General features: G+C 40.5%; 1 protein-coding gene and 1 long non-coding RNA gene across 7 annotated transcripts in view; one reads left to right on the forward strand and one right to left on the reverse strand.

Moving 5' to 3' along the window:
- The window catches only part of zgc:114120 (uncharacterized protein LOC619267 homolog), a 125,665-nt gene that overhangs the window by 70,014 nt on the left and 31,606 nt on the right, over positions 1–24,045 (forward strand). For all 6 annotated transcript variants that reach the window (XM_035997495.1, XM_035997494.1, XM_035997496.1 and 3 more), the window contains 3 exons: positions 14,708–14,909; positions 18,482–18,611; positions 20,164–20,335. In XM_035997495.1, the coding sequence (XP_035853388.1) occupies positions 14,708–14,909; positions 18,482–18,611; positions 20,164–20,335 (504 nt within the window). The remainder of the gene's footprint in view (positions 1–14,707; positions 14,910–18,481; positions 18,612–20,163; positions 20,336–24,045) is intronic.
- On the reverse strand, positions 4,862–23,972 carry LOC116061183. Its single transcript, XR_004896357.1, has 2 exons — positions 23,823–23,972; positions 4,862–4,976 (listed from the first exon to the last, which is right to left on the reverse strand). It is a non-coding gene; the product is annotated as an uncharacterized LOC116061183 (long non-coding RNA).

Raw genomic sequence — 24,045 nt, forward strand, 5'->3', positions numbered from 1 at the left:
ACCTGAGCTATTATTTGATTAGCTGGAGGAGAGCTTGTGAGCAGTCCCAAATCTAGAAATGGAGACAGCTGTGAAAGTGCTGTGTGGTGAAAGATTATCCATGCCCTCTTATTTCTTGAGGTAACATTAATGTAAGATGTACTGTATTGCAGCGTTTACCTAGTGACAGAAAATATGAGTGATGGGATTAATCGTAATCTTCAGGAGCCAAATTTAAGCCCACGCTGTTACCAAACACAGTTTGCCTCCAGGATTTTTTTAACCTCTCGGTTGCCTCTGAAAGTGTGCCCACACCAACAAAATGAAACCTCATTTTCAGTTGGAGTCAGATATATATATATATATATATATTTATATTTATTTATTTATTTTATTTTTTTTTGTTACCAAGCACTGGCAAGGCTGGGATGTAAATAGTGTGAACTGTGAAATGCAAAAGTTGATCTGAAAATGGAGCCATTAGCGGTTATCAGTCGCTGCCAGCTTCATGCTATCTCTCCTATTAGTCTGGTTTCAAGTTTCCAAACTGGGGAACTTGACTCCCAGTATGTGCAAATAAGAATGCAGAGAGAAATTATGGAGAGAAATGACACCAGGCATGTTTGGACCAGAAGTGTGAATTTAGGATCGTAGCCAAAACTACTGGCCAAAAAATGGGCTTGTCATTGAAAGGAGCTTTTTAAAGTTAGAATTAAATCAATCACACAGCAAACATGTTCTTCCACGTGCTGAAAGTATAATGAACTGTGATTATGTATATAAGGGTCAGTTCAACCAAATTATAAAAAAAGGAAAAGTTATCACTTTACCATTAGTGGTATCAGCCATGCAGAAAGGTTTGGATCAATACGGCCTGTTCTTCTGAGATTTAGTGGGAACTACTTTTTGCCGTAGAAATAGTCCCACAGAAATGGTTGAATAATTGAGACAATTGCTGCTGGAGTGTTTTGAAAATGTGATTTTCTTTAAACACTCCATTCACCTTCATTGTATTGGGGTAGAGGAAGAAATCTAAATGAGCTGAGCAAATAATAGTAGAGATTTTACTTGTCATTTTGCTTAGAAAAATCAAAATCAGTTTAGCAGCAGTGTGCAAGTACAAGTAAAAAAGTAAATAGTCATAAATTAAAGTAAATAAGTAATAGCAAATCAAAATGAAAGCAAACTATATACAACACAAGCAGTACAATTAGATAAAGTGTCCTAAACAGTACAATGTATAAAATAATATCAAAACGATGTACGCAATGAGATGGCATTAGAGAAGTTAATTTAGAAAAAAACATATGTCCAAAGTTAACATTAAAACAGTTTTGGAAGGGAAAATAAAACAGGCTGAGATCCAAATGTCAGTGTTTCCCTCTAAGCTTGACAAACTACTGCAGGACTCAACACAAGGCTTTAATGCATTATTAGTCCCAGCTCAGACTTCCTTGAATACATTATGCTCATTGAGCAGAGCCTTTTGACCCCTTCCTTGGATATAGCCTGCGGGAGATTGTACTTTTTTGCATATGCTAACCTAAGCACTTACAGCATCTTAACCATAAAATTACTTGATATTCTGAAAGGCTCTTTGCATACCTATTGCTGATCCAGCGTATATAAACACCACTGAAGGATTTTCTGAAATGGAAAAATAGAAAAGCTGCTGCTTTAGAATTGAATAAAACCTAAATGTTACCTGTTTTACAGTATGCACTCTTAATATATTATAAGGCTGATATTCTGTAGTTTTCTTGTTAACACATACCATAAAAACACTAAAACCAAAAGTGAAATATTGTGTGTGTATCAAAACCTTAAAGGAACACGCCGACTTATTGGTACTTTACCTTATTCACCGTATCCCCCAGAGTGAGATAAGTCCATACATACCCTTCTCATCTCCATGCGTGTTGTAACTCTGTCTGACGCCCCCACCTCTAGCCTAGCTTAGCCCAGATCCTGGAGGTAACCGGCTCCATCTAGCCTACTGCTCCCAATAAGTGACAAAATAACACCAACATGTTCCTATTTACATGTTGTGATTTGTATAGTCACAGCGTGTACAAATAACAAGGTCACATGAGACACAGCCATCTTCTAACCGTATATAAACTGGGAACTATATTCTCAGAAGGTGAAGCGCTGCTTTTTGGGCGGCGTGATTAGCACCTGAAAAGCACCGTTGTTACTCTCTGCTCCTCACCATGGGGCTTCTCAGGTGCTGCGAGCAAATCACTCCGCCCAAGTAGCAGTAGCAGTAGTAGATTTTTCTGTAAATTTACGATTTTAATCTTAGAAATTTTGAGTTTTTTCTCTGAATATTACCCCTGGGGACCGTAACATTATTATTTTTTTCTACAATGACCTTAGAACGCTGTCGTAGCAGAAGCAACTTGCGTTTTCCAACATCAAGCTGACAAGAAACTCTGTGGCAGATAAAGTTTCTGATCTTTCTGGAGTGGTTTACTGGTCTGGGCCCACCTGAGATCAAATTAGGGTTATGTGGCCCATGAAGTGAAATGAGTTTGACACCCCTGGTATACATCATCTGGATTTGCATGATGTTAACAAACATGGCAACACTCGAGGAGGTTACTATAGTATATTATTCATTTTAAAATCACGCCAGAAAAAGCAACAGCATCGTAGATGGTAGGCAGGCCCTAAATCAAGCACGTCGTGACAATGACCAGTATCTTTCTCTCAAAACTGCCCGCACTGTTCATGCACATATTCGTCTTGTGGACAAGTAGCGTTAATTTCTGAGGACGTGCACAGCCAAAGCTCCAAATAGAGGCAGGATAAAGGAAGCAGCCATCATGCGCACGCGAACACATAGTTGAAAGCAGGTATATTTCCAGCTAAAAAGTCTAATAACAATGCTAATACATGAATAAACACACAATTCTATGTTTTAAAAAGCTTTTATAAATGAGTAGCTTTTCAAAAGTGATTACAAAGCATTTATAACGTGAAAAATGTGTAATTATCCTCAAATAAAAAATAGTCCCCAACAACTGCACTATTTTCTCCAGTTTGAGTAACATTTGGTAACATGACCAGCTGTAACTATATATTTGTAACCTGTTTTTAAAGCTCTACATCATTGTAGCATCTCAGGAAGTATTGTGACATTGACCAACACATGTTGTCTTTTCATTTTGATCACTAAGACAAGTCAAGAATAACAGCAGCTTTATCTTTTAACACTGACACTTAACAACAGGATCACAATAGTACTGACGCCAGCAGTGTCAACAGCACCGATCATATTCTTCTTTTTTATTACAATGCGCGTTATATGACCAGATTCTGGATGAAGAAACCTCTTCTGTTATTTCATCGTTTGCATAATCTTCCCAGATTGTCTGTGCCGTGTGTTCCTCTTCGTCATGTCCAGCAGCAGCGGCTCACTCGGGGCATGTCCCTCGTCTGTTTAGCTCATGACGAACACACATGCTGGCTTTTTTTTTCTCTCCTAATCTCCTGTTATTTGTTGCTGTTCAGCAGCTCATACAGGATTGGTTATCGCTTCCCTTCCTCTCAGGGAGCCGGGGGTGTCTCCTCTTCTGATGCAATAGAAACCCCTGCAGCAGTGTGTGTGTGTGTGTGTGTGTGTGTGTGTGTGTGTGTGTGTGTGTGTAATAGTCCCCCACTTTGTGTCCCCTTTGTTGTTTCATTGGTTTGCCAGCTCACTAATTGCACACACAAGGCTGGGAGAAACTCCCACTGTAAAAACACACACCATACATTAACGATCAATTATGTTAGATATGTTAGATACAAGCACACATACATGTCAGTGCATACATGGACTTGCATGTGTATATAATATATATTATACACCCGCTCTCACATGTTCCCCCACATATTCAAAGCCAACAGGCGGAGGGGATCGTCAGCGTGTCCATGAGGGTGAACATGGATTGAAAACACCAGCCTGCGACGGCTGCCACTGACACTGTTAGAAACACAATGGAGCAGAGCGCTGCATAATTCTCTCTTTTTCATTGCATCCAGCCTCACTCATACAAATATTAATTCTCCATTTTTGCGTCTCTTGTGATTTTGTCTTTCTGTCTGCAGTGGCCAAAGTAATCAGCCTTTTTGTGTTCTCTCGTTGCCTCAGTGTTGAATTCAGAGGAAACGTACCACACTCTAGGCTTACACAGGGAAAAGGGGATCCCATTAAAGCTGTCGGGCATCTCCATTTCTGCAGGAATTATTATGGAGACGATTTTTCTTCTGCCTGTTAAAGTAACCATAGAGACAAAGCAGATGGAAATAGTTCATTTAAAAGAAATATCATAGCTTCATCCTCAGTACGTTCTACAATACCAGATCATTATAGTACTTTACCTCATTAGCATACATATTACCAATTCACCTCACTTTTTGTGTTATAAATATGTAAATATTCTGATTGGTTGATTATTATTGTGTCATGCATACATATTTTGCCCAGCCCAAACAGACTTACAAGACACCATTATTTAGAAAAAGAGACCTGACACCAGAGTAGCAACATAAATGACAAATTAACCATCCTGACGTTTTATTTCATAGCCTTAGAAACAAATGTAGCCAACTTCTAATCATTAAAATGAAACAACCATTCTGTCCTGTCATGGTCTCTACACCCCGACAGCAAAAAATAACGTATGGGCTCTGAAAAAGGAGCGAAAAATATCCATCATCTGTAGCTGCTGTAATCCTGTAAAAACGCCCACCAATCACTGCCTCGCGGCCTGTTTGGAAAGAACCAATGAAAGACCTCCTTGCCCTGCTGCGCGTACTCTACCCCTCCCGTGTACGAGCCGGAGCTCAGTGTGCATCGTCACCGCATTGCTAACAGTAGTCATGTTTGTTTTAAACATTCTGTATGATAATATCAGGTGTTTGCTTACCGGTGAATGAGACATGAAGTGAAATTGCGGTCCTTTCTCCGCTCTGCTCTGATGCAGCGACTCAGCGGTGCTGGTGCACGTCTGTGTGACCGAGGGCATGGTGGAGGGGATAGACAGAGCCCCGAGGAGATGCTACTTTTAAATCTTTCTAGCTTTTAAACATTACCAAATCCTTTTTTTTTCGGGGCTAAATTATGTGGTACCAGAAGTTTCAGGCAGTATCGGAGGTTTTCTGATACTGGTATTAGAGCGGTGCGGAGGAGGGTCTGGCTAGTCCTCACAGCATTCCGAGATGGGAGGAAAACGTGCTCTGGTTTATTGGCATTTCTTTACACAAATCAGAATCATCTTGGGCGGCGCTAAACGCCGGACAGAGAAACAACGCTGCTGCAAAATAGCCTCGGGAAGGAACTTGTTTTGGTGGAACATGTGTACGTTCAAAGGTTGTTTTAGTCGTGCAACAGAAAACTCAGATTGGACAGATAGTCTAGCTAGCTGTCTGGATTTACTCTGCAGAGATCTGAGGAGCAGTTAACCATTGTCCTCATATAACAGCTGGAATTTAAAATGCAACAGAAAGTGGAAGGTGACGGACATCTGGCCGAAAAGAGGGACATTCAGCAGAATTTCCGGCTGTGCCTGAACAATGCCGGAAATTAAACGTTGTTGATATAGACTAGTATCAGAAAAACTGTAGCAATGACAAGAATACAGAATCTCTTATTCTTAAAATTACAGTTGAGACATCACCAGTTGGTGCCAATAATTCTTGCCTACACCAAACTAGGAGCGACACGACAACAATCCTGCTAATTATTTTTTGTACCAACTAACTGATGAATCTTTTTCAGAATATGTTTGGTTCTCTTATTGCTTCATGTATGTTTGCATCGCGGCTTTTCAGTGACTTTCCAAACTGCACTGTAGAAAAAAAAAATATGATGTGATTCTTTACTGAGCAATCTTAAACAAGATGGGACAATGACAAATAGATTGGTCTGCAAACATCCACAACACAACTTTAAATGATTTGTGTCCCTTCAGTCAGGCTGGAAGCTTTGCAAGTTGCTCGTGTGTGTGTCTCCTGTCTCGTATATACAGAATGTGACCGCAGCGTTCTCTATACACAGAGGGATCCCCAGACTACCCCTGCCTTATAAGTCCCAGTGAGCTAGCTCAACTCTAACCCATTCAGACAACTGCCTTTTGTTGCCCTTGTGCTGTTTGGCTGTTGATACGATGCTCGGTGGAAAATCGCTATTCCCCAATCTGACTCGGAGAATAGCGGGAGCGTTTTCCACCGTTAAAAGGCTTAGGAGTCGGACGGCTGCAGTGTTCCCCGACTGGCAGCGACTGTGCTGAGGCACGATGCCAGAATCGCTTATTGACACTTCCCTGCCATCTGCCAAGACTGCGAGGTTTGCTAAGCAAGGCTGCACATTAATAAAACTGGTGGTGGAAAACAATAACAGGATGAAAAGTTCCCACTAGATTTTATATGGTAGGCAATTATCTTTCAGTGAAATATCTGACGTGATATAGACAATTTTGAAACCTGGATATAGAGACCAAACGGGAATGACTGTTGTATTTACGCTGTAGACTTGGATTACTTTTTTTTGGGATGAATTTTATGCTACTTTATAGTTTTACTTCAAATATTGTTGTTACCCATGTACATTTATTTGACAGCTTTAGTTGCTTTTCAGATTGAGATTATTAATATAAAATATTAATCAATCATTGTATTATTATTAATGGATCAGGACTGTGGGTCAGGGCTGCAACAAAAGATTATTTTCTATTGGTTATTTTCTCGATGAATCGATTAGTTTTTTGGTCTCTAAAATGTCAGAAAATGTTGAAAAATGTGGTTTAGTGTTTTCCCAAAGCCCAAGATGACGTCCTCAAATCTCTTGTTTTGTCCTCAACTCAAAGATATTCAGTTTACTGTCACAGAGGAGAGAAGAAACTAGAACATATTCACATTTTAGAAGCTGGAATCAGAGATTTCTTAGTTTAAAAAAAAAAACGAATTGAAAATCAAAATAGTTGCCGATTAATCTAATAGTTGACTGCTAGTCGATTAATCTTTGCAGCTCTACTGTGCACATAGTGCACATGTTGTGTGTGCTGCTTCACCTGCCTCTCCTCCCTCAGGCTGCTGTTGTGAAGACGTGCTCTCCTCAGCCTGTAATGGCTGCATTGTGAATGTCAATTCACACAACGTGATGCAGAATCTTACACTGCAAGTCTGTTGACTGTTAGGGATTCAGATCCTCTCTCAATTATCAGTCTCACTGGAAAGGAATGCCACGGTACGCAGCGGTAATGCCCATGAAATCTCTGAGTTCGATGGTGTGGCAGCTGTGTGCCTCATCAATCACAACCCCTTGTGTAAACTGGTGGGAAATCTGGGTCCAACCAGCCAGTCGTTGCTCGAAAGGTGGAGTTATAACACTCAGCAAAGGATGAGTTAAAGATTTACAGGTTTAACAGCAGTAGAAAGAGCTGTAGATTTATATAAATACATATTGCTGTGTCAAGGAGAAGAGCTAATGAGGCTATAGAGTAAATAATGAGCGATTTTCTTGCTAACAACATGCTGGAAGTCGAGGTAAGGGTTAACGGTACAGAATGGAAGATGGTATTTAATGACCAGCATCTCTTCTAAAGCATGTACTGCTGCTTTCTGATGGGTTCAGTGGAGGTTCTTCATATAAATGGCTGGATATCTTGTATAGCGTACATTATAGTATAATAATAGTGTTGATAGTATCACTGTTTGGCTTTTTGTGGCATTGCATGTGGTTTCAGGCTGAAACGCAGGATTATTATCGATTGATTCTGTGGATTACTTCTCTGATGTACTCTTGTGTTGTAGTTTAACTTGCTTCTTGTTTGGGCTCCCACAGAGCCTCCTCTGTATTTATTAAATTAATAATAATAATTGCAAAATCAACCATATTTCTTTCCTTCCAAGTGCTTCTCCTGTTTTAATTGAATAGGTAGAAAAGTATTTGCCACAAACTGGACTTGCAGATTTTATGAAGGTGACGAAATACAGAATTTAAAGTGTTTTATAAGCAGTTTCCATGAAATCAGGAAACAACATCAACTATCAAGCTGATAAAACAATGATTAGTATGTTTTTTGAGCTGTAAAGAGACTTATTTTATTAAGAACTTTAGTGCAAAATAAACAGAACGTAAAGCGTCATCCACATGGCATAAATATTACAGCCGTAACGTAGTTTGGCTGCTTTTTTTTAAAATTGACATTGTGTTAGCTAACAATATTAAAAAAATTCATACCATATAAGACATTTTTATATTGCCATATCGCCCAGCCCTAGAACAGAACATTTGGGTAAACTAAAACATTAACTGGTCAGTTAATGCTTTAGTTTATAAATGTCAGAAAATAGGAACAGATATACCGTCACAATTTCTCAGAGCCTAAAGGGACGTCTTCAAAATGCTTGTTTGGTTTGACCAACAGTCATAAAGCCAAAGATTTCCAGTTAATGTTATGAAACAGAGAGAAGTTGAGAAACTGAAACTATACCAGGGATTCTCAACTTAACCAAAGTTTATCAGGTAAAATGAATAAACACTAAAAGGCCCATAACTTCTTTGAAATTCTTTATTTTCAAATTAACTGAGTTCAGGTGTATTCAGCGGCGTTTTTAGGAATTCAGGACATTCTTTTTAGGCACTCTGGAATTTTTTTTTAAACATATTTTTAGTGATGAACATTAAACCATTACAATCACATGACCCACCTTACCCCCTTATGGCAGCATGAAAAACAACAACCTATTGCACTCTGGCAGCTTACATTAAAAGTACAAAAGAGATTCCCAGTGTTGATTGGTTTAATTTCTTTGTGAATTAGAACATGGTTGGCGGGCCACCTGGCCGATGTTGGAGCAACATTTTCTATGATGAAACTTACCTGATACAGTAAAGCAATAATGTACTTACACCCAAGGCTTTTCTCATTCCCACATTAGACATGATTGTGGTTAGCGTGTTGGCTGAAGGCTGTTGCTGTTGTGATCATCACCAGTACTGTAGCATCTCTGCCAGGCTGGATTATACTGCAGTCACTCACTGTGTTTGTGCTGCTAACGGCTGGTATGCAGCCAGCTGTTTAATTGTTATGGAGGGAACAAAAAGCTAAATGACTAGTTGAGTAAAAGCTCATGGTGTTAGGCGAGCAGATGTTAATTTCAATTATTGTATCAAATTACACGCACAGAGTAAAACATCTTGCTCTCTGATTAAATCTTGTTATTATAGTCTGTGGTGATGAATTGAAAATGAAAATGATGTCTGGATATTTTACTTTTTTAAGTCATCATGAAATAATGATATTGCGGTTACAACACCATCTGGGTTTGGTGTAGAGCCGCAAAGATGAATCAATTAGCTGTCAACTATTTTGATAATCGATTAATCGGTTTGACTTATTTTTTATGAAAAAAAGTTTAAAAAACATTCTTTCAGCTTCTTAAATGTGAATATTTTCTAGTTTCTTAACTCCTCTGTGACAGTAAACTGAATATCTTATAAATTAATTTCTGCAATTGAAATGGACATGCAAGCCCATTATTATGTCACAGAGTTGGCGGGCAGGTGGATTGAGACTGGTCTGCTCTCTGGTGGCAACACGTCTCATCTAGAGCTGCAAAGATGAATCGATTAGTTTTCGACTATTAAAGTAATCTCCAACTATTTTGACTCATTTTTTGAAAAAAAATTCTAATTCCAGCTTGTTAAATGTGAATGTTTTCTAGTTTCTTCTCTCCTCTGTTTCAGTAAACTGAATATCTTTGTGTTGTGGACAAAACAAGACATTTGAGGACGTCATGTTGGTAAATAAATGCTTTGTTGAATTTTTTATTTAGGGAGATGGGAGGCTGCTCGTGTAATCAAAAATGCATAAAAGCACACTGTAGAAGCTAGGGATCGACCAATTATCGGCTATCGGGGCCGATATTTGACAATTTGCAGATTATCTGTATCTGTGTTTTATTTTACCGTTAACCAATAGTTAATTAATTAAAAAGTGCGCTACTTTGGCTCCGCTACAGCTCTGTAAGCAGTCTGCAACACATTAAAACTTCAGGAAGCTATTTTCTGTTTTTATTCATAATTTTTTTTAACTGTGTATTAGTTTCAGTTTTATTAAATAATTGCTTAAAGTATTTAAACAAACTTTTGTGTTGGAGTTTGTAATTCCAAAATGTTAATTTTGACTTAAAGATTTTCATTTTCACTGTAAATCGGTTTCAAATATCTCTTATCGGTTTCTTTAACTAATAATAATCGGTATCGTACCTGAAAAACCAGTATTGGTCGATCCGTAGTAGAAGCTCCTGGCGAACTAGCTTCTCTGCGTTAAAACACAGAAAAAGATGTTTGGCAGAATATAACAAATGGACTCAAGAACGTTTTCTCCATAAAAGCTCTTTAATGGAAACTTGACAGTTCTATTCTTGAATGGATCCCAGTCGGACAGGCAGCCGGAACAAGTGAAATTCTTCTCCTCTTTTCATTGTCTTCCTTCAGTGATTACATTTACGTTTCAAGCTGTAGAAAAACCAGGACTCATGCATGACCTGTTCTTCCCTCATGAATTTCATGGAGTCCCTCATGCAAGTAAATTTAAATAGACATTTCTCTGACTGTGTGCTTCAGAGAGACGGATGTTTTATGCACATTGTGTAGCAGCTGGTTCAAACATCAGAGACCTTAGTGCTGTCCGTTATGTGGCCTGATGGCTCTATGAGTGGGCTTTTTACTGTAAACACCCTGGAGATATTAAAGTCAAACACAGCTCCATGCACAACGTTTGTTACTTTAGTCTTCTAGACATTCAACTTATGCTTACTATACTCTAGAAGACTTTAAACAGACTTTAAAAAGAAAAGTCTGACACCATCTCACATCTGAAGACAACCATCTCATATCATAACATGTAAAGACTGGGGATCTTGCAGGGTCACAAATTGCAAAACTACAACTAAACTTAGCACAAAAAGTAAGGAAATTTGTGTTTGGTAGATTATTTCTCTGTGGTAACAATGCTTTTTGGCAATACATCTTATACTGTTGTTTAGTTCCCTTTCAAATGGTGCCCCATTGGTAAGGAACATGCGTTTGTGGGATGAGCAGCAGCGCTGAGTATGTGGGCTGCGCCCATGAAAAATTTGAAAGAAGACATATTGGCAATTGAACAATTTATTAATTTCCTCAGTAGCGTGTGGAAGAACCATACACAGCCACAACAGCCTGGCACCTCCTCCTCATGCTGGTCACCAGCCTGGTCACACACTGCTGTGGGATGGCATCCCATTCTTCAACCAGCAGTCCTGACCTCAACCCCAATGAACACTTGTGGGATCAGCTTGGGCGTGCTGTTCGTGCCAGAGTGACCAACACAACCACTTTGGCTGACTTGCGACAAATGCTGGTTGAAGAATGGGATGCCATCCCACAGCAGTGTGTGACCAGGCTGGTGACCAGCATGAGGAGGAGGTGCCAGGCTGTTGTGGCTGTGTATGGTTATTCCACACTCTACTGAGGCTCCTGTTTGATAAATTATGAATATATCATAATATAATATATCATAAATCAATAATGAATAAATTGTTCAATTGCCAATATGTCTTGTTTCTTCAAACTCCCATCATCCAGTCCACCAAACACCAAACGAGTCAATGGCAGAATAAGCTGTTTGGCATTGGCAGAGAAGATTTGGCAAATTTTAAGATGTATTGCCAAAAAGCATTGTTACCACAGAGAAATAATCTACCAAACACAAATGTCCTTAGTTTTTGTGCTAAGTTTAGATTCGTTTTGAAAAACTTAACCAAGCTAGCTAGCTACCGCTAGCGTTAGCTGGTAACTTGAGGGAAAGTTTGCAGATTTTCTGTTCTGCCGTACATGCAGATGAATGTCTCCAGTACCCAGAGGTCTGTGTTTATCTGCCGGTAAAACTCCCGTTGGATGACTCACTTAAAGGCATACTATGTAACTTTTCCCTCTTCGGTCCCCCTACAGGTTGTCTCATTGGATCTACAGCTCGTGCGGCTGGGGGGGACCGAAGAGGGAAAAGTTACATAGTATGCCTTTAAGAAGGGTTGAAAATCAGCAACTTTTCATCTTTAGTGATTAGCTTAACGCGGCGCCATAGCAACCATAAACAACACTGGCTCTAGCTGTTTGCTGCTTCCAGTTTGGTGGTGGAGGGAGCGCACCCATTGGTTGTAGACAATGTTCACATGATTTAACTTTTCTAGACTTAAAATTTACAATAATATCAAACAGGTTTGATTTTGTCGGAACGTCCAGACGGGAAAAGACTGACTGGGACTGAGTTTTATGTCCTTACACCAAACAATTGAGACGACAGGAGCGGCCCGATTGTAGCAAGACTTTCAGGATTTCATTCTGATATTGGAAATTAGTATGCGACGGTGGAGTCCCTTGAAAGGTTGTTTGGTGTAAGGATAGCATTATTTTACAACAGTGTTATACACATTGCTGACTGCATCTGAGTTTGAGAGCGATATATGTTGACTCTACAGATGGAAGGTGATAAAGGTATCCAGTTTTTAAGACATTAGAGCTGTCTCTTTAAAAACAATCAAGTTTGAATTCACACATTTCCCTTTAGTTTGATTCAAATATCCTTGGAATTGCAGACAATTTGTTTTGTGTGTGATGCTACGTTTATGCATCAGAAATCATTTTTCATAACTCAAACAAAACACAAGACGAACGGAGACAACAATATTTCTGCATTAATCTGTTAACTAATCCTTTAATCCTGAACTGTGAAAACAGTACTTAGCACAATTCCAACATTGCCAAGAACCCTTTTCTCTGAAACGTAATTCATTTTATTTCCATATTTGATTCAGCATTATCAAACCTCGCTGACCTTTTCTCACTTTTCTCGCTCTCTTGAGTCTGCCGTTATTTCAGTCACGAAAATGCATCACATATTTACACTATGATCCATGAAAAACATATGAATTAAATCATTGAGCAAGTGTGATTGTGGTTATTAATATCAGCCATTTCCTGTAATGACTTATCACTGCAGCCGAAGCCACTTAAATATGACAACTGCGTCCCATGGATGATTGCCAGAGGAGTGTGAGGAGGAGGAGGTCCACCGAGACATCCTGTGAGAAGCTTTATTGACTCTTACTGTGGAAAATAAAACACCGGGTTGGCAAAGTTTTCTTTCTTTCCACCTGAAGAAAAGTTCCTCTGCAGCAAATCGAAACTAGTTAGGGAAAAGTTAGAGAATGTATCGCTTCATCCGTCTTTGAGTTTCTCCTCCTTTACTCTCTGTTCTGTTTGTTATTCTCTTCTCTCACCTTGTTTCTTTTCTCCTGTGCATATAAGCTCCGGCATGCTCTTTTTTTTTTCCAACCTCTATCTGCACTCTCTTTATTCACAGTTCACTAAACACAAACTTTATAATTCCCGTTTGCGGCCTTCTTTTCCTCCCCAGTAGCTCGTGTTCTCTTGCAGTTGCAGGCAGAAGGTGTGCAGCGTCTGGCTGGCGAGCGCACTCCAAGACCATAAATCTCTAAACATATGAGAGGCAGCACACATAATCTGTCAGGCTGTTCTCAGCGTTAGGAGATGTGTGGGGGCTTGTGTATGATTTTAGCATTTGAAGGACTCTCCAAACACTCCTAATGTAGAATGAGCAAAGCCCTCCCAAGAGATAATTTGGTGCAAAAGATTATATGTGTGCATTTTTTCCCTTCGTGTTCATGTCTTTTGACACGATTTGTTAGTGTTTGCGCACACATGCATGGCTGAGCGCCACGCTTGCATGCTCTCAGCTTGTTGTGGTCTCAAGAAATCCAACAGCGCCCATACAGTGGTAGCGCTTGTGCAAAGACCACAGATGCATAAAGCAATAGGAGCGGGCTTCACATAGCACTGTGGGAGCTCATTAATGTATTCTTTGGGCTGGAAAATGTCTGTCAGTTAGGATTCATTAAAAGCCAACCTGCTGCAGCAGCTCCTGGTAGTGCTGTAATGAGAGGTCCTTCACAATTTGGGCTCCACGCTGGTTCAGATTGGAAACATCGGTGGTAATCTGCATTATAGATAGAGGCTTCGTTGCAGTTATTAGCATTACAATGCTTGTGTTCTTCATGGAACCGTTGCAGTCAGCTCGCTGTCGTTGGCTCGGGGTTACAGCACTCTTTCGTAGCTGCAGAATAACATCCATTTATTTTATCTTTTTTTTGCTGCTGCCTGCCCAGTTTTTCATCCTCGTTTCTACTCCACTCTGCTCTTTTGAAAATGGATTTGAAGCATTGTTCAATAGTTTTTTATCCCTCATTATTAATGCAATAATTAATAAAAAATAATAATATATTCCGAGGGCAGTCTGGGGTGTATTTTGACTCGGTTAGTGTGTTTAACCTGGCTGCTGCGCCGTCTGAAGCGCGCTTAATTTATCTTCAGCTTCTTTTTTGTTGAGGCTGTTGGTAGAGGAAGATGTACTGCTTTGTTTGAGGTAAACTGTTTATTTTGTCTGTGCCTGTGTGCTAAAAGCTTTCTTTGTCAGTCGCTCTTTTGTTTCTTTGCATTGATTTCCCGAGGCCATTTTGTTTGTGTTCTACATTTTTTGCTGTCAACTCATTGATTACTGCGTTGCCATCACAGCAGGAATAGATGCCTCAGCATCATCTGTCTTTATCTTGGCACTCTACCTGTTTTGTTTTTTTTCTCTCCTCCTCTTTTAACTTCTTATCTTGTGTCTTGCAGACTCGCACACCACGTGTGACACGACTCAGCCCGACACAGCCAGCTCTTGCTGACCAGGCCAGCAGGGTTTCCTTTGCGTCAGCAGAAAATCTGGAGACCATGTCGGAGCCTGATATCCCCATCGGTTTTAACCGGATGAACCGGCTTCGCCAGAGCCTGCCGCTGGCCCGCACCTCCAGCCAGGCAAAGCTGCGGGCGCCAGGTCAGACCTCTGTCTTTAAGAAAACATCTACACTCTGTGTGCTACACTGTGGCCTCAATGATCTACGTGTCCTTCTGTTACATCAGCTACAGTAGAAACCAGCCTGCTGAAAATCACGTAAACCCCTCAGCAAATACAAGAGTTAGCTTAGCATAGTTTTTAGTTTGGTCTCTATATGATATCATTAGAGACTGGCTACAGCAGAACATTAAAATCGTGCTATAGTGTAGAAATTAGGTTTTTAGGTTTTTGCCTATCCCTTACTCATGCAATAAGAGGTTAATCAACTCTGAGTTGACAGTTTGAATATTTATTTTGTTACATGCTGGTGGTTCCTTCTTTTTTCTTATATATTTTTTTTGTTTTTGGAAATGCTAACGGCGTGGCTCTTTGGAAATGTAGGTCAGTCCAACACTTTGGTCAAGACTGAAATATCTCAACAACTATTGGATGCATTGCCGTTGATATTTAGTGCAGACATTCGTGGTCCCCAGAGGAAGAATCCTACTGATCCTCTGACTTGTCATCCAGCACCACTGTTCTCTTTCTACACTTAATATTACTTGACAGACACACTGGTGAGAATCCTCACTGTGCTCACATTGCAGCTTCCAGCTGCATATGAGGATGATAATAATGTGTCGTTTCATGGGACTTTATTTGTTCGGGTGTGATACGATGACTTGATGGCCCAGAAGAGAATGAATGTTCCAAGCTACCTAACGATGAATTGTAATAACTTTGGTGATCCTCTAACATTTCATCTAGCTCCATGATCAGGTCAACATTTTAAATGTGTCTAATCCTTTCGTTAATAGCCAAATACCTGCAGAACTAACAGCATTCCCATCAGCCTCAGTTGTACTTTGTGTTTAGTGTTCATTTGCAAATGTCAGCACGCTAACATGCTAATCTAAGATGGTTGACCTTAGCATGTTAACATTGTCAATGTGAGCATGTTAGCATAAAGCTTAAAGCAACACCGTGCTTAAGAACAGCCTCATAGAGCTGTTACCGTGGCTGCGGACTCTTTAGCCCTATTCGTATGGGACTAGTATTACCTGGGGTCCTCTAGTCATTTGTAATAATTGCAGAGGTTGTCTGTGATCCCGTGCGAATCTGCCATGTGTGTAATTTAACAAGTAAAAATTCCACTGCAAATTACCTACCATATTTCACCAAACACAGAGGTTGTGTGATATTATTAGTCCCATGCAAATCGACATCTCTGTGATTTGGAGTCGTATTGGCTGCGTGGGCAAGAAACACAGACATGGGTTATATATATTTTTCTTAATCACACTAGGTCCCCTGGTTTTACAAGTCCTGTGTGAATAGGGCTATCTATCTATCATTACGAACCCATACCCATGTTTCAAGGAGGACCAGAGTTTGGTTGTTTGGTCCGCACCGGAGTTCGAATGAGCTTTCATACTGCCCCAACCGGACTATCCAACAAAATGCTACAGGGCTCAGTTATAACAGACCAAACGGAAACTCAAGTGTGAAAGCACTAGGGGCGTTGAATTTAATCACTGCATCGCGATGCGATGTGGACGATTCTGCATCAATGCGGTGACAGACCATAATCGATTATTGCCTACTGATGTAACTTGTTGATTTTCTGCTCGCTGCTTTTTTTTGCCTTTTGTCTGTTGTCTTGCTGTGTAATTGAATTTAATCGTGAGACCAGTGAAGATTTACACCCCTAGAAAGCACCCTCGATTCACATTTTAGATTTTACTATCGACTAGCATGATGGCAGCAGAGGAAGCGGTGGTGGCGTTCGACACCGCTTCCTGAGTCACTCTGATCTACCCGTCGTTTCCACCGATCGTCTCTGTTTCCATCACAGTCAGGTTTGCAGTTAGATCACCTCGAGACAAGGCCAAGGTTGTTGTTTTCCTGCGATTCTTTAAACACTATGACTCTGTGAAACAAAAAGGCGAATAATTCACTGATAACATTCTGCGCTTTGAATTGGGCTCAACTGATGATTAATTTAATCCCCATTCAGGGCACAGCGAGAGTTAACGGACCCTAGTTTCTACTCCCTTGTGTCAGCCTTGATGAATTTAGATCTGTCCAGTGTATTGACAACATCGCTTGGGTTGACAAGTGCAGAGCCAATCACACACTGAATGTCCAAGCGTGTAAACTGTTGGATGTTTTCAGACAAGACTCATTAGTTGTGACTTATTTAAGTTGACTAAAGGCATCAAGTGTTAATCTACTGAACCAGGAGTCCTTTGAGTGTCAATTCAAAGTCAGACTTAAGTCTATACAGGAACGCGGAATACAAACAGAGCTGTCTAATGCTTCCAAATGATCTTGCCAAGCTACCTGTCATCTTTGATTAACGGCTTGGCAAGAAGCAAAGTCATCTGCTTCTTAAAAAGTATCTATCTCGCATGTGAGGAGGAGGGTGATGCATTTGCAGGGGTTAGAAAGGTGAGAAAAATTGCAACCAACGACTGACAGAGCATATGTTTAGAATTTCACATTTTTCTAAAACAGTTCTCAAACCACCAGTAAGATATAGAAGCTTTGGTAATAATATATTCATTTTAATGTCAGGTTAAAGGAATTTAATTTCATTTTAAGCCACTTGTACTATCATAACATATATCACTGAGTTCATTTTCTCTTTCTACAGTTGATATTACTTGACAGACACACTGGTGAGAATCCTCACTGTGCTCACATTGCAGCTTCCAGCTAATATGAGGATGATAATAATGTGTCGTTTCATGGCCCAGAACAGAATGAATGTTCCAAGCTACTTTAAACCTACATTGTATAATTCTTTGAGTTGATTCTTAGCAAAAACCCCTTTGTTCTTTCACAAATATATGTGCTCATTCATGTGTAATTACTTCCACCAACTAATCAAAGTATTCTCCTAAGCGTAGAATCTGCCATTTAGAATCATTCAGAATACATACGAGCGAGTCGCTCGAATGATGGCCGCCATGTTGCGCCTCCATCTTTAAAATACATTAGCCAAAGAGGGACATACCTCCGCCTTTCGCCCTCTTACACTCAGTGGCACCGTGGCGAATGCCAGGCGGAGATTACTCGCCAGGGAAGTGAAAAAGAGAATTAAAACGACAACGCGACAGGCAAAGCAACAAGACCAAAGTTAATATTGGAGTGGCTAGAACAGCTGCGTGTAAACGACGGAGATACTAAGAGCTAATTTCGGGTTCGGCCACTGTAGGACGAAGGGCTAGAAAGTAATATTCAGTTGATTGTCATATACAATTTCACGGCTAGATGGGAGAAATTCTTACACAATGTAGCTTTAATGAACTAATGTTGGTTAGCAGAAGTTACAAGGAAGAGGGGGAGTGTTGTGGTTGTGGGGTAGGTTTGAATATGTAAGGAGGGCATGTTCAAGCTAAAATGAGTATTTAGCTCTTTACACTCTCAGTGGACACAAAAAGCCCTTAATATTTTGAGGTGAAAATTGTCCCTCCACTCTCTATTTCCATCCCTGACTCTAAACTTCATTACCCCCCCTTCAACCATCGTGGATCTCCCTCATTGCTCCTCCCCATCCATAAATGCAGGGATCTTGTTCCTCCAGCTTGGGGAGGAGACTCGCAGGGTGCACCTGACCCACGAGCTGACCAGCCTGGATACTCTGAGGGCCCTCATCGTGCACATGTTCCCCCAGAGGCTCACCATGGCCATGCTCAGGTACGCCTGGATTACATTAAAACCGCACTCTAAATTAAAGCATGTGTGTGAAAATATATGTAGGTACACCAGTTATTGAACTGTCCTCGATGTTTTTTAAAATGTTTAAAAGTTTAAAAGTTTTATCAAATCAATCACAAGGTGCGCTTCCTCAGACACACTTATATTAAGTTTTGTAAACAGATGGAGAATGAAAGCGGGAAAGGATGAAACAAACAAAGAAGAAGCATTAGCGGTCTCCCATAAATAGGGCTTGGTATCGTTTGGATTTGGTGCTAAAACAATACTTCTAAAAAGATTATTTTTACATATATATATTTTAAAAGGAGCACAAAATGACAGTCGGCGACATTTAAGAACGGCTTGTTTATTGCTAAGGCCTCCATCTCCATCTTCGTCCGCTTATCCGGGGTCGGGTCGCGGCCATATGGTCAAAATTAAATGATTTATTAAAAATGTAATAACTTATTTCACCAGTAAATTGATGGAAAACGATAAGAACAATCACAAGATGGGAAAAGGGTATTTTACAATAACTTTGAATGCACCACGAGGCTGGTGAAGTCTTTCAAGTGAACTTCGTCTGTGTTTTTCCTAAACACATCAGGCTGCAGACTGTTGAAATCCTCTACAGTGAAATACAGTCACACTTTACACCATTTAGCTGTAAGCATTTTCACCGTGTTTAACCTAGCTGCTAGCTAACGGTAATGTTAACTAGCCTCACATGCAGCAATGCTCCTGTTGCCGCCGTTTTGGAGCATCAGAGAGCAGAGCAGACATTTCAATGGCATCGAAATAAATGAGGCACCAAAAATCGGTGTGGTAGATACCGGACGTTAAGGCACCGGTGGTGTATTAGCACGAGATCTCGGTACCTAACCCTACCCATAAAGGGGTCGAGATGTGGTGACCTCAGCTCTTGTACATTATCGTCAAATCACAGATGCGATAAGCTACTGCTGAAAACGCTAATGTTCGGGATGATATCACTGTATCTATCACTGCAGAAAAATAAAATAAAGATTCAATTCGAATTTACAGTGGTTAGGTTACCATGTTGAACAAATGAGTACACAAGTCAAAATAAACCCCATTAATTTTCACTAAAGATGAATTTCAGTTTGAGTCTCAGACCTGATGTTACAGATGTGGTATTCCTCAACGTGTTTGTACACAGGCCCCACATCTTTCCCATTTTCCCAACAACTGGGTCAAAAAATCAGGTATTTTCATCAAGGTGTTAATTATATATTTATCTGTATAATCTGCTCTGACACTGCTCAGCGATACATATAAATTCACATTGTTATTGTCTGCAGGACTCTCTTAACTCCAGACTTACTGAATATTATACTTCTGCATCCAGTTAATTCTCTTATTACGGGCGCTTCATGCAGTTTGCAGGTCTTCAACTCCCCTCCTCGTCTGTAAATGAATGTACATCACTGACTATAAGTGGGGAGCTCGGTGCTGAAATTGTCTTTGCATAGACTATTTTTCAGTGTTTGATATTTTTTTTTGCTTTGTTTTGATGACTATCGATGTTCAGGTCTCCCAACACAGCTCTGCTGATTAAAGATGAGACCCGTAATGTCTTCTATGAGCTGGAGGACCCACGGGACATCCAGGACCGCTGCGTAATTAAGATTTACTGCAAAGAGCCCATCTACGGCACCTACCCCGGACACCAACACCCACACCTGGCTAACGGAGACCTGCGGGCAAGTGTTTGTGTGTCATTTTATTCCCTCATCCTTGTGTGAGTGCAAATTAGTTTTTCTGTATCAATGAGTTCCACTAAATTTAAGAATTTAAGATTTTTCAGTGATGTAGGAAAGTCCATTCACAGCTCCTAAGAAGGGAGAATGACTGACATTGTTTTTACAGTATTCAAGACTTTTCATTTGCCTTAGCTTTGCATTATTGTAGTGCCGAAATGTAAACTGATGCAGAGAAAAATGATCTTGCTTCAGTCACAGTCACCTTTTCCTTCATTACCAATTCATTCTCTGTGCAGCTGGCTCATGACTCATAGATTAGAAGGCGAGACAAACACTTTTCTCTCTCTGGCAGTGGCAGATAGCAGCCAACCAAATCATCCCACGAATAACACACTTTATAATTCCCCTTGGAAATTATTTATTCACCCCTACGCCAGTATCCATCTCCCAAATGTCACTGATATTATTCTGGTGTGTTTACAAACACTAGTTTGCATTACATAATGTGTCCGAGCTTAAGTAAGTCTCATCCATTTTCTGAGAGTGAGTCATGTGACCTTACTTACTCCAGCACTTTCACCTTCACATCAGCGATGCTGACTCGGCCGCTTGTCGGCTGACTGTAAACCGCAAACATTCAGAGATGATGGACGGTGGTCCAGTTCATCTGAGGACTGAGTTTGATCGTTGAAAGTGTTGGTAAATTGAAAATGGACTGCACTTAGTGCTTTTTACACACATACAGTACACAGCAATGGCAGTGCAGTACAAGGTGCTAGCACTAGTGGCTACAGGTTAGGGTTGGGCGATATGTTTAAACTTTCACACCGGCGATTGCCAATATATTTGCACTCCGAGTTCACTATGGTCCACAAGCGCTCTTAGCTTTTTTTTAGTTGAATAAATAAACAAAATAAGCTCACAAAATGTCAAGAAAGGAAATAGTCTTACTCCTGTTTTCCTTATTAAACAGGAAAATACAACCTTCTGAATTCCAGTTTCTCTCTTTAACTGAACCAAGACAAGCTTTATTGCCTCATTAAACTCATCAAAACACACTTCACTCAAACTTGACAGCAACAACAACATATAACTCACCAAAACCGTCTTGGCTAGTCTTTCTATTGTTCCAACAATCAGCAACTCTGGTGCGGTTGAAATAAACCCTTAAAGGGGTGATAGAATGATTATATAGGGTATTTCACACTGTTCCTTAAGGTCTCCTAATAGGGTATGTAACATTGGTTGGGCTGAAAATTGCCCGAATACTATTTTATTAGGCCCTTAACTACCCTGTGAATATGGCTCTATTTGGAACAAGAGCTTTTCTTCCAAATATGGTATGCTCATGAATATTTAGATGAGCTGCGCGCTGATTGGTTTGAGCGAACCCCATAGAAACACATTGGAGACGAGACAGCAGGTCTCACATTTCAGACACTGCAAAGTTATACGTTGTTTGTTGGGCTATTTCGTTATTAAATTCACTTCTGAGACTTTTTTATGCGAGAAATCAACTATATAAAGCTCAAATATGGGCCGTTTTACGAAAATTGATGGCTAATTGCAAATTTGGTAAGACGTGTCGGACTTTAGGAGCTCCACACAGTCTGACGAGAAAACGGCAACCTCCGTACCCAGTGAAAGTCACCGTTTCTCGGCTACTGGGGCTCGGGGCTCCACGGAGCTGGCTGGCTGCCAGCTGCCGGCATAACTAGAGTATATTTAGTTTGAATTTCGTCACCCCACTTATATAACATCTACCCCAAGGTCTTATAAAGCTAACACTGGTGTCCGATTTCAATTTAATGCATTTTTGTGAACATTAGGGATTTCGTTAGCTGCTACTGTCCCTTCAATCCTATGGGTAAAGATCACGCTAGCTGCAGGCCCTGGAGCTCCATCAGGGCCTCGGCATTTTGTAGTCCAGTAACCCAGAACCAGTGACTTTGCGCGGGTATGGAGCGCCGCTGGCTTCCCTTCGTGACGGAGATCCAGCTAGCTCACAGCGAGCCGGAGTCTATGAAGTAGGACACGCCGGGAGGCGAGGCAGCACCGGCCGCTGTCACGTAGTCTGCTGAGTTCCTGCTGAACTGCGACACACAGTTGGAAAAAAATTGCAATTAGCCATCCATTTTCGTAAAACGGCCCATATTTGACCTCTACATAGTTGATTTCTCGCATAAAAAAAGTCTCAGAAGTGAATTTAGTAATTAAATAGCGGATCTCTGGAGATCTGCATGACCTAGCTAGATTCAGAAGACTAAGCTGACCTCAGGTCAGTGGTGTAGCCTATGCAAATGTTGGGGCGTGACAAAGACTAGGAGTTGGGATGCTTACGTCAGCTTCCAGCTGATCATCGTAAAACACTTCATTCAAACTCGACAGATATTAAATGAAATCACCAAAACGGTCTTGGTTCCACGGTCTTTCCACTGTTCCACCAATCTGCAATTTTGTTCTGGTTGAAATAAACCCTTAATTTACTGAGGTACATGTGAAAATATTCTGGCTCTACACTTTGTCTCTTCCCACTGTCTTTCTCTGCTGTTGCCCGCTGAGCAGCAGCTCTCATCCGTTCTTCAGAGGCAGACCTTTAAAATAGCAAAACAAAATGACAAAAATTGCCCCCAAAAAACAACCAGACTCAGACAATATATTCAGCCAATTGCCCAACCCTACTGCAGGAGGTAGCAGCAATATTATGAAAAGTAACTTCTTAAAACACTTTAAGAAGTGCTTTTTTTATCCTCCTTCTCCATCTCAGAACCTGTTACTTCCCTCCTCTTCAGTAGCTACATTATTATTGAAGAGCCACAATAGGATTTTATCTTAATTCATCATTCAGCTTCTGACAAATGAAATGTGGCATCAGCCTGATTAGCATGATTACTAATATTCTATGCATTTGGTTACAGCTGGAGCAGAATAAACCATTGGCAGTAGATAGACAGAGTGCCTGATGTCATTCAGTTTTGCAGTGTTAGTGTTTTCTGCACAAGACCTTGCATTTTGTTGCCGTCTAATTAAAGTGAGATTATGGAAATGAGAAAGCGGTAATTTGAAATGTTAGAGAATGCTTTTATAGAATAAAATAAATTATAAACTAGATAAATTGCATTACAGAGAAACAGACATATGCACAATATGAATTTGCATGTTAAGCAGCTGAGACGAAGTGAGTGTTGTCGCCAGCAGAGCATTTTTTGAAACGTTTTTTTTGTTGCCGTCAATCCAACACCCTGGGGGGCCTTTTGTTTTTACGTTGTGTGTGTGAGATTGCTTTTCTGCCTGTCTATTTGCGTGATTCACAGCTGCCCGCTAATGTTTTGGAGGTCAACTGTTGGTCTCTCCCATGAGGTCGGTCGTCGTCGTCAGCTTGTGCTCGGCTCTGAAACCTTCCTAGCGTTTTACAGCCTTATCGAACCAGCAGGCTTACCTTGAGTTTTATGTGTGTGTGGTGCATTGCAAGGTGAGTGACTAGGACGTGTGTGTGTGTGTGTGTGTGTGTGTGTGTGTGTGTGTGTGTGTGTGTGTGTGATAGAGAGAGTTTATTGAACCCCAGCCAGCCAGCCGAGGCAAGATTATTCCCTGATTACAGCCCACAAAAGCATGACCAGGATGACTGAAGTCCATCCCAGCCTGGAGGACAGACTGTGGTTAGCGATGAGATTGATTGGCAGATTTTCCTCAGCGGGGGGAAAGCAAGT

This window comes from Sander lucioperca, chromosome 22 (assembly GCF_008315115.2).
Source record: "Sander lucioperca isolate FBNREF2018 chromosome 22, SLUC_FBN_1.2, whole genome shotgun sequence".
Taxonomy (NCBI): Eukaryota; Metazoa; Chordata; class Actinopteri; order Perciformes; family Percidae; genus Sander; species Sander lucioperca.